General features: G+C 41.2%; 1 protein-coding gene across 3 annotated transcripts in view; it reads left to right on the top strand.

Annotated features, from left to right (window-relative positions):
- cdc14ab (cell division cycle 14Ab) overlaps nucleotides 1-11,103 on the top strand; it is a 30,621-nt gene extending 19,518 nt beyond the window's left edge. Inside the window, exons 14-16 of one of the 3 annotated variants that reach the window (XM_074634378.1) lie at nucleotides 3,715-3,843; nucleotides 6,124-6,457; nucleotides 9,746-11,103. In XM_074634378.1, the coding sequence (XP_074490479.1) occupies nucleotides 3,715-3,843; nucleotides 6,124-6,457; nucleotides 9,746-9,775 (493 nt within the window). In that variant the 3' untranslated portion in view covers nucleotides 9,776-11,103. The remainder of the gene's footprint in view (nucleotides 1-3,714; nucleotides 3,844-6,123; nucleotides 6,458-9,745) is intronic. The other 2 variants (XM_074634379.1, XM_074634380.1) reach the window with 2 other exon arrangements.
- The last annotated feature ends 692 nt before the right edge of the window (nucleotides 11,104-11,795 follow it).

Here is an 11,795-nt window from a genome sequence, read left to right as displayed (position 1 = left end):
ATAACATGTATGAAGACATTAGTTATCTCGACAGTTGATGCCACAGCAACGGTCTGTTATACACAGCAACGGTCTGTTATACGTAGCAGCGGTCTGTTATACGTAGCAGCGGTCTGTTATACGTAGCAACGGTCTGTTATACGTAGCAACGGTCTGCTATACGTAGCAACGGTCTGTTATACGTAGCAACGGTCTGCTATACTTAGAAACGGTCTGTTATACGTAGCAACGGTCTGTTATACGTAGCAACGGTCTGCTATACGTAGCAACGGTCTGCTATACGTAACAACGGTCTGTTATACACAGCAACGGTCTGCTATACACAGCTACGGTCTGTTATACACAGCAACGGTCTGCTATACACAGCAACGGTCTGCTATACACAGCAACGGTCTGTTATACACAGCAACGGTCTGTTATACACAGAAACGGTCTGCTATACACAGCAACGGTCTGTTATACACAGCAACGGTCTGCTATACACAGCAACGGTCTGTTATACACAGCAACGGTCTGCTATACACAGCAACGGTCTGCTATACACAGCAACGGTCTGCTATAAACAGCAACGGTCTGTTATACACAGAAACGGTCTGTTATACACAGAAACGGTCTGTTATACATAGCAACGGTTTGTTATACGTAGCAACGGTCTGCTATACACAGCAACGGTCTGCTATACGCAGCAACGGTCTGTTATACGCAGCAACGGTCTGCTATACACAGCAACGGTCTGCTATACGCAGCAACGGTCTGTTATACGCAGCAACGGTCTGCTATACGTAGCAACGGTCTGTTATACGCAGCAACGGTCTGCTATACGCGGCAACGGTCTGCTATACGCGGCAACGGTCTGCTATACGCAGCAACGGTCTGCTATACGCGGCAACGGTCTGCTATACACGGCAACGGTCTGCTATACACGGCAACTGTCTGTTATACACAGCAACGGTCTGCTATACACAGCAACGGTCTGCTATACACAGCAACGGTCTGCTATACACAGCAACGGTCTGCTATACACAGCAACGGTCTGCAAAACACAGCAACGGTCTGCTATACACAGCAACGGTCTGCAAAACACAGCAACGGTCTGCTATACACAGCAACGGTCTGCTATACGTAGCAACGGTCTGCTATACACAGCAACAGTCTGCTATACGCAGCAACGGTCTGTAATACGTAGCAACGGTCTGCTATACACAGCAACGGTCTGTTATACACAGCAACGGTCTGCTATACGCAGCAACGGTCTGCAAAACACAGCAACGGTCTGTTATACACAGCAGCGGTCTGCTATACGTAGCAACGGTCTGCTATACACAGCAACGGTCTGTTATACGTAGCAACGGTCTGCTATACACAGCAACGGTCTGCTATACACATCAACGGTCTGCTATACGCAGCAACGGTCTGCAATACGTAGCAACGGTCTGCTATACACAGCAACGGTCTGTTATACGCAGAAACGGTCTGTTATACATAGCAACGGTCTGCTATACACAGCAACGGTCTGTTATACGTAGCAACGGTCTGCTATACACAGCAACGGTCTGCTATACACATCAACGGTCTGCTATACGCAGCAACGGTCTGTAATACGTAGCAACGGTCTGCTATACACAGCAACGGTCTGTTATACACAGAAACGGTCTGTTATACGTAGCAACGGTTTGTTATACGTAGCAACGGTCTGCTATACGTAGCAACGGTCTGTTATACACAGCAACGGTCTGTTATACACAGCAATGGTCTGTTATACACAGCAACGGTCTGCTATACACAGCAACGGTCTGTTATACACAGAAACGGTCTGTTATACATAGCAACGGTCTGTTATACACAGAAACGGTCTGTTATACATAGCAACGGTTTGTTATACGGTAGCAACGGTCTGCTATACACAGCAACGGTCTGTAATACGTAGCAACGGTCTGTAATACGTAGCAACGGTCTGCTATACACAGCAACGGTCTGCTATACGCAGCAACGGTCTGTTATACGTAGCAACGGTCTGCTATACGTAGCAACGGTCTGCTATACGCAGCAACGGTCTGCTATACGCGGCAACGGTCTGCTATACGCGGCAACGGTCTGCTATACGCGGCAACGGTCTGTTATACGCGGCAACGGTCTGCTATACGCAGCAACGGTCTGTTATACGCAGCAACGGTCTGCTATACACAGCAACGGTCTGCTATACACAGCAACGGTCTGCAAAACACAGCAACGGTCTGCTATACACAGCAACGGTCTGCTATACGTAGCAACGGTCTGCTATACACAGCAACGGTCTGCTATACGTAGCAACGGTCTGCTATACGCAGCAACGGTCTGCTATACGCAGCAACGGTCTGTTATACGTAGCAACGGTCTGTTATACGTAGCAACGGTCTGCTATACACAGCAACGGTCTGTTATACACAGCAACGGTCTGCTATACGTAGCAACGGTCTGCTATACGTAGCAACGGTCTGCTTTACGTAGCAACGGCCTGCTATACGTAGCAACGATATACGTAGCAATGGTCTGCTATACGTAGCAACGGTCTGCTATACCTAGCAACGGTCTGCTATACGTAGCAACGGTCTGCTATACGCAGCAACGGTCTGCTATACGCAGCAACGGTCTGCTATACGTAGCAACGGTCTGCTATACACAGCAACGGTCTGTTATACACAGCAACGGTCTGCTATACGTAGCAACGGTCTGCTATACACAGCAACGGTCTGTTATACGTAGCAACGGTCTGCTATACACAGCAACGGTCTGCTATACACATCAACGGTCTGCTATACGCAGCAACGGTCTGTAATACGTAGCAACGGTCTGCTATACACAGCAACGGTCTGTTATACACAGAAACGGTCTGTTATACATAGCAACGGTCTGCTATACACATCAACGGTCTGCTATACGCAGCAACGGTCTGTAATACGTAGCAACGGTCTGCTATACACAGCAACGGTCTGTAATACGTAGCAACGGTCTGCTATACACAGCAACGGTCTGTTATACACAGAAACGGTCTGTTATACATAGCAACGGTCTGCTATACACAGCAACGGTCTGTTATACGTAGCAACGGTCTGCTATACACAGCAACGGTCTGCTATACACATCAACGGTCTGCTATACGCAGCAACGGTCTGTAATACGTAGCAACGGTCTGCTATACACAGCAACGGTCTGTTATACACAGAAACGGTCTGTTATACATAGCAACGGTTTGTTATACGTAGCAACGGTCTGCTATACGTAGCAATGGTCTGTTATACACAGCAACGGTCTGTTATACACAGCAATGGTCTGTTATACGTAGCAACAGTCTGCTATACACAGCAACGGTCTGCTATACACAGCAACGGTCTGCTTTACGTAGCAACGATCTGCTATACGTAGCAACGGCCTGCTATACGTAGCAACGGCCTGCTATACGCAGCAACGGCCTGCTATACGCAGCAACGGTCTGCTATACATAGCAACGGTCTGCTATACGCAGCAACGGTCTGCTATACATAGCAACGGTCTGCTATACACAGCGACGGTAGAACGCCGTGATTGACCAATCAGAATGGAGTATTCAACAACGCCGTGTAGTAAACAGATATATCAGCTCAGACGTTCATGAGTGTGTGTTGTTTCTCACTAATCGTTGCTGATAACGAGCAGTAATCGATACACGTATTGATCGTCATACGTGTCTGTGTTCAGGTGGTCAATGGGTGGCGGTCAGGGCCCCTCCTCCCCCCTCAAGTCCTCCAAATTCCCAGCATCCTCTGCTTCTGCTGCCGCCAAGAGGATCGGAAGGAGTCCTTCGTCAACGGCGTCCAACATCAGGAGGTCAGTGTTACCATCCACTTCCTGTCGGACTCACCTGACTTCCTGTCTGACTTCCTGTCTGTATGGTATCAGATCATCTCTTAGTAGTGCCATTTGTAAGAATCAACATGTGGTAGTACTTGTAGGTAATCAAACCCTTCTAGTAGCTCTTAGTACTTCAACTCCGCTAACAAAAGCTGTTTGTACTAATACTTAGCTAGTAGTACTTCCTGCTCCTGATGGTTAGGGTTAGATACAGAGGTCAAAGGTCATGTATGTACCTGTACGTATATGATGACCTCTGGTGCTCTGGTACCAAGGCGACCCTCTGGTTCTCCTGTTAGAAGCGACCCTCTGGTTCTCCGTTAGAGGAGATCCTCTGGTTCTCCGTTAGAGGAGATCCTCTGGTTCTCCGTTAGAGGAGACCCTCTGGTTCTCCATTAGAGGAGATCCTCTGGTTCTCCGTTAGAGGCGACCCTCTGGTTCTCCGTTAGAGGTGACCCTCTGGTTCTCCGTTAGAGGTGACCCTCTGGTTCTCCGTTAGAGGTGACCCTCTGGTTCTCCGGTTAGAGGTGACCCTCTGGTTCTCCGTTAGACGTGACCCTCTGGTTCTCCGTTAGAGGTGACCCTCTGGTTCTCCGTTAGACGTGACCCTCTGGTTCTCCGTTAGAGGTGACCCTCTGGTTCTCCGTTAGAGGTGACCCTCTGGTTCTCCGGTTAGAGGTGACCCTCTGGTTCTCCGTTAGAGGAGACCCTCTGGTTCTCCGTTAGAGGTGACCCTCTGGTTCTCCGTTAGAGGTGACCCTCTGGTTCTCCGGGGAGTACTCCAACACAGCGGCGCTCAGCCGGGGACTCGTGAGTATCCCCTCACCCGCCCGGCGCCTCTCAACCTGGGCGGAAAAGGAGAGTCCAGCTCCTCTCCAGGAGTTTGGTTCCAGAACCAGAGCTATGCCTGGAGGTGGAGCGGTACCAACTATATGTAGTTGGTACCGCTCCACCTCCCACACCACCTCTGGATTCCTTTGCCAGAGAGGTGACGTTCCACGTACCTAGAACCAGTCTGAGATGCCTTTACCTGCCGCCTGGCTTACACTGCACCCGACTCCAATGCCTATCGTACCTGTTAGTACTAATACACAGCCTGTAGTACCTGTTAGTACTAATACACAGCCTGTAGTAGCTGTTAGTACTAATACACAGCCTGTAGTACTAATACACAGCCTGTAGTAGCTGTTAGTACTAATACACAGCCTGTAGTAGTACTAATACACAGCCTGTAGTACTAATACACAGCCTGTAGTAGCTGTTAGTACTAATACACAGCCTGTAGTAGCTGTTAGTACTAATACACAGCCTGTAGTACTAATACACAGCCTGTTGTAGCTGTTAGTACTAATACACAGCCTGTAGTACTAATACACAGCCTGTAGTAGCTGTTAGTACTAATACACAGCCTGTAGTACTAATACACAGCCTGTAGTAGCTGTTAGTACTAATACACAGCCTGTAGTAGTACTAATACACAGCCTGTAGTACTAATACACAGCCTGTTGTAGCTGTTAGTACTAATACACAGCCTGTAGTAGCTGTTAGTACTAATACACAGCCTGTAGTAGCTGTTAGTACTAATACACAGCCTGTAGTACTAATACACAGCCTGTAGTAGCTGTTAGTACTAATACACAGCCTGTAGTACTAATACACAGCCTGTTGTAGCTGTTAGTACTAATACACAGCCTGTAGTAGCTGTTAGTACTAATACACAGCCTGTAGTACTAATACACAGCCTGTTGTAGCTGTTAGTACTAACAGCTACTACAGGCTGTGTATTAGTACTAATACACAGCCTGTAGTACTAATACACAGCCTGTAGTAGCTGTTAGTACTAATACACAGCCTGTAGTACTAATACACAGCCTGTAGTAGCTGTTAGTACTAATACACAGCCTGTAGTAGTACTAATACACAGCCTGTAGTAGCTGTTAGTACTAATACACAGCCTGTAGTAGTACTAATACACAGCCTGTAGTAGCTGTTAGTACTAATACACAGCCTGTAGTAGTACTAATACACAGCCTGTAGTAGTACTAGTACACAGCCTGTAGTAGCTGTTAGTACTAATACACAGCCTGTAGTAGTACTAATACACAGCCTGTAGTAGTACTAGTACACAGCCTGTAGTAGCTGTTAGTACTAATACACAGCCTGTAGTAGTACTAGTACACAGCCTGTATTCCCCCCCCCCCAGCTGTCTGTGTGTTGTTATACTGTGTTGATAACCTTCCCCCCCCCCCCCCCCAGCTCGCGGTTGGCCAGCTCTCTCGGTGATCTTTACGGTGCCGACGTGGACGAGGACAGAACCGCTCCGTACTCCCTTCTTCTTCCTCCTCCTTCCTCCTCCTCCTCTGTGTCTATCAGCTCAACCTCCTCCCCTCTGGTCCCGCCCTCTCTGTGTCGCTATGGTAACGGTCCTCGCAGCGCGCAGCACGAGGTCAACAACAACGGCGGTCTGTACAGGGGCTCTGCGGTGCCCAGCGGCAGGCCGGGGCCTCAGGACTTCAGCCCCTATAGGGGCCCGGGGCCCTACGGCCCTCTGAAGGGCCCGGCAGGACGCTACCTGAGCCGCTCCATACCTGTAAGTCCTCTGACACAGCAGCAGCTCAGCCCCACTCCTCTCTGCTGATTGGTTCTCTCTGTTCTGACATCATCAACACACCGGATGCAGCTGGATGGTCCACTAGATCATTCAGGTTCAAATAGAACATCAATAATAACATCAATAATAACATCAAATAATATCAATAATAACATCAAATAATAACATCAATAATAACATCAATAATAACATCAAATAATAACATCAATAATAACATCAATAATAACATCAATAATATCAATAATAACATCAAATAATAACATCAATAATAACATCAAATAATATCAATAATAACATCAAATAATATCAATAATAACATCAATAATAACATCAATAATAACATCAAATAATATCAATAATAACATCAATAATAACATCAATAATAACATCAAATAATAACATCAATAATAACATCAATAATAACATCAATAATATCAATAATAACATCAAATAATAACATCAATAATAACATCAAATAATAACATCAATAATAACATCAATAATAACATCAATAATATCAATAATAACATCAATAATAACATCAAATAATATCAATAATAACATCAATAATAACATCAATAATAACATCAAATAATAACATCAATAATAACATCAAATGATAACATCAATGATAACATCAATAATAACATCAATAATAACATCAGATAACATCAATAATATCAATAATAACATCAATAATAACATCAAATAATATCAATAATAACATCAATAATAACATCAATAATATCAATAATAACATCAAATAATAACATCAATAATAACATCAAATGATAACATCAATGATAACATCAATAATAACATCAGATAACATCAATAATATCAATAATAATATCAATAATAACATCAATAATAACATCAAATAATATCAATAATAACATCAAATAATAACATCAATAATAACATCAGATAACATCAATAATAACATCCGCTGTGTTCCTGATCTCAGTCTGCTGTCTCTACAGCAGAGGTCACATGACCAGGTGTGAATCATGTTTTCTCTCAGATGAATGAGTTTCATATTAACTTCACTAACATGAAGCTGCTGCTGATCTGATGAACCAGGAGGGTTAGTGTGGGTTTACTCTGGTTCTCAGGTTTCCTCCCACAGTCTAAAGACATACAGGTTAGTGTGGGTTTACTCCGGTTCTCAGGTTTCCTCCCACAGTCTAAAGACATGCAGGTTAGTGTGGGTTTACTCCGGTTCTCAGGTTTCCTCCCACAGTCTAAAGACATACAGGTTAGTGTGGGTTTACTCTGGTTCTCAGGTTTCCTCCCACAGTCTAAAGACATACAGGTTAGTGTGGGTTTACTCTGGTTCTCAGGTTTCCTCCCACAGTCTAAAGACATACAGGTTAGTGTGGGTTTACTCCGGTTCTCAGGTTTCCTCCCACAGTCTAAAGACATACAGGTTAGTGTGGGTTTACTCCGGTTCTCAGGGTTCCTCCCACAGTCTAAAGACATGCAGGTTAGTGTGGGTTTACTCCGGGTTCTCAGGTTTCCTCCCACAGTCCAAAGACATGCAGGTTCATTGTTGACTGTAAATGTCCTGTAGGTGTGAATATGAGTGTGAATGGTGTCTTTCTCTATGTGTGTCCCCCCACCCATCTCCCTATACCCTATATCATATATCTATATTATAGATATAGATATAGATATATGTATATAGTATATACAGTGCGTATATATACATAGATGTATACAGTATATATATAGATGTATACAGTATATACAGTGTGTGTATATATATATATAGATATATATAGAGTATATATAGATGTATAGAGTATATACAGTGTGTATATATATATAGAGTATATATAGATGTATAGAGTATATACAGTGTGTATATATATATAGAGTATATATAGATGTATAGAGTATATACAGTGTGTATATATATAGATATATATATATATAGAGTATATATAGATGTCTACAGTATATACAGTGTGTATATATATATATATAGATATATATAGAGTATATATAGATGTATAGAGTATATACAGTGTGTGTGTATATATATATATAGATATATATAGAGTATATATAGATGTATAGAGTATATACAGTGTATGTATATATATATAGATATATATAGAGTATATATAGATGTATAGAGTATATACAGTGTATATATATATAGATTATATATAGATGTCTACAGTATATACAGTGTGTATATATAGATATATATATATATAGAGTATATATAGATGTATACAGTATATACAGTGTGTATATATAGATATATATATATAGAGTATATATAGATGTATAGAGTATATACAGTGTGTATATATATATATAGAGTATATATAGATGTCTACAGTATATACAGTGTGTATATATATATAGATATATATAGATGTATATACAGTGTATATATATATAGAGTATATATAGATGTCTACAGTATATACAGTGTGTATATATAGATATATATATATAGAGTATATATAGATGTCTACAGTATATACAGTGTGTATATATAGATATATATATATAGAGTATATATAGATGTCTACAGTATATACAGTGTGTATATATAGATATATATATATAGAGTATATATAGATGTATAGAGTATATACAGTGTGTGTATATATATATAGATATATATATACTCTATATAGATGTATAGAGTATATACAGTGTATATATATATAGAGTATATATAGATGTCTACAGTATATACAGTGTGTATATATAGATATATATGTATATATAGATGTATACAGTATATACAGTGTGTATATATAGATAGATATATATAGAGTATATATAGATGTATAGAGTATATACAGTGTATATATATATAGAGTATATATAGATGTCTACAGTATATACAGTGTGTATATATAGATATATATGTATATATAGATGTATACAGTATATACAGTGTGTATATATAGATAGATATATATAGAGTATATATAGATGTCTACAGTATATACAGTGTGTATATATATATATAGATATATATATAGATGTATATACAGTGTGTATATATATAGATATATATATAGAGTATATATAGATGTCTACAGTATATACAGTGTGTATATATAGATATATATATATAGAGTATATATAGATGTATAGAGTATATACAGTGTGTATATATATATAGATATATATATATAGAGTATATATAGATGTGCCAGCGGAGCATCAGAACCAGACCGTGGACTGTTAAAGGACAGAGACGATATCTGACTGCTGTCTTCATCTTTTGTCTTTCAGTCTCTTCAGTCCGACTACATCCAGTACTAGAACTACAGATCTCACCTGAGGACACATTACCCACAATCCCCTCTGTGGAGCAGCAGGAGCTGCCTGTTAATACGATGTAATCTACAGAAGAAGATTTATTTAGATAAAGAAGACTCATTTTATAAGAAGATATTTTTGTTTTGTTTTTTATGAACTGAAGGATCCGCTGACGACGACTCTCTCTCTGTCGTCATGGTTACAGTATTTACCTCCCGTCTCCGACTTGTGATTGGTCAGAGTTTAGTCTCTCTAATCAGCAGCAATAATAACAGTAGAAGAAGAAGGGACCCGAAACTCAGGAAAACACACTGTGTGTTTGTGTGTGTGCGTGCGTGCGCGTGCATACGTGTGCATGTGTCGACGCCCACTCAGCCTTAAAGAGGCTTCTGATTGGTCGTCTTGTTGGTTCAGTTAACTGATGATTTGAAGTATTTCTGTTTTTATTCAGTTTCATCAGATAGATAATAATATCTAATAAATTATCATTATGTTGAAGCTAACAGCTAACTGAAGCTAACAGCTAACTGAAGCTAACAGCTAACTGAAGCTAACTGCTAACTGAAGCTAACTGCTAACTGAAGCTAACAGCTAACTGAAGCTAACAGCTAACTGAAGCTAACTGCTAACTGAAGCTAACTGTAGCTAACTGAAGCTAACTGAAGCTAACAGCTAACTGAAGCTAACAGCTAACTGTAGCTAACAGCTAACTGAAGCTAACTGCTATCTCTGCGTTAACTTTAACGTCAGAAGAAGACGTCGGTACGTACGTTATCTCTGCGTTAACTTTAACGGCAGAGGAAGACGTCGGTACGTTTGTATCTCTGCGTTAACTTTAACGTCAGAAGAAGACGTCGGTACGTACGTTATCTCTGCGTTAACTTTAACGTCGGAGGAAGATGTCGGTACGTTCGTTATCTCTGCGTTAACTTTAACGTCAGAGAAAGACGTCGGTACGTACGTTATCTCTGCGTTAACTTTAACGTCAGAGAAAGACGTCGGTACGTACGTTATCTTTGCGTTAACTTTAACGTCAGAGGAAGACGTCGGTACGTTAACTTTAACGTGTACCAGGTGTGAACAGTGTATTAATATGTCTCTCAGGCTCTGAAGTGCCTTCAACGTGTTAAAGGAGCTTTACTTTCATACACGGCAGCAGAGGGCTTTTATTTTGGAAGAACCACATCCTGGTTGATGGTGTTTAAATGAAGTACTCTGATCGTGTATTTTAAGGTGGTATTTTATTGTATTAAAGGGAAACGTAGAAACTAACTCGTAGATTTCAGTTTTTATCGGAGATGGAAAATAAACAAATTATTCTTCTGACGCTGTTTCCTGTTTCCTGTTTCCAGATCTGTGACGGGTACATTTACTCAAGTACCGTACTGAAGTACGAGTTCCAGGTACTTCTACTTGAGTATTTGTATTTTCTGTTCCTTCCTTCTTCCCCGTCTCGGAGGGGAACTTTATATTTACTGGGTTTCTAGAATCTGATGAAATAGTTTATTGAAAATATGAGTTGATCATCAGAAAAGGAATCAAATACCTGAATCGGGTTGAATTCTGGGTAATGATGACGGTCAGACATGTGACCTGAACCTTCAGGTGACACACAACAAAACCAGGAAGTGACTTTGGTCACATGACTCACACTGAGAGTCAGTCAATCAGTCAGTCAATCAATCAATCAGTCAATCAGTCAATCAATCAGTCAGTCAATCAGTCAGTCGATCGATCAATCAGTCAGTCAATCAATCAGTCAATCAATCAGTCAGTCAATCAGTCAGTCAATCAATCAGTCAGTCAATCAATCAGTCAATCAATCAATCAGTCAGTCAATCAATCAGTCAATCAATCAGTCAGTCAATCAATCAGTCAGTCAATCAATCAGTCAATCAATCAGTCAGTCAATCAGTCAGTCAATCAGTCAGTCAGTCAATCAATCAGTCAGTCAATCAATCAGTCAGTCAATCAGTCAGTCGATCGATCAATCAGTCAGTCAATCAATCAGTCAATCAATCAA

Source organism: Sebastes fasciatus, chromosome 5 (assembly GCF_043250625.1).
Source record: "Sebastes fasciatus isolate fSebFas1 chromosome 5, fSebFas1.pri, whole genome shotgun sequence".
NCBI lineage: Eukaryota > Metazoa > Chordata > Actinopteri > Perciformes > Sebastidae > Sebastes > Sebastes fasciatus.
This window is presented reverse-complemented; position numbering and strand designations above follow the sequence as displayed.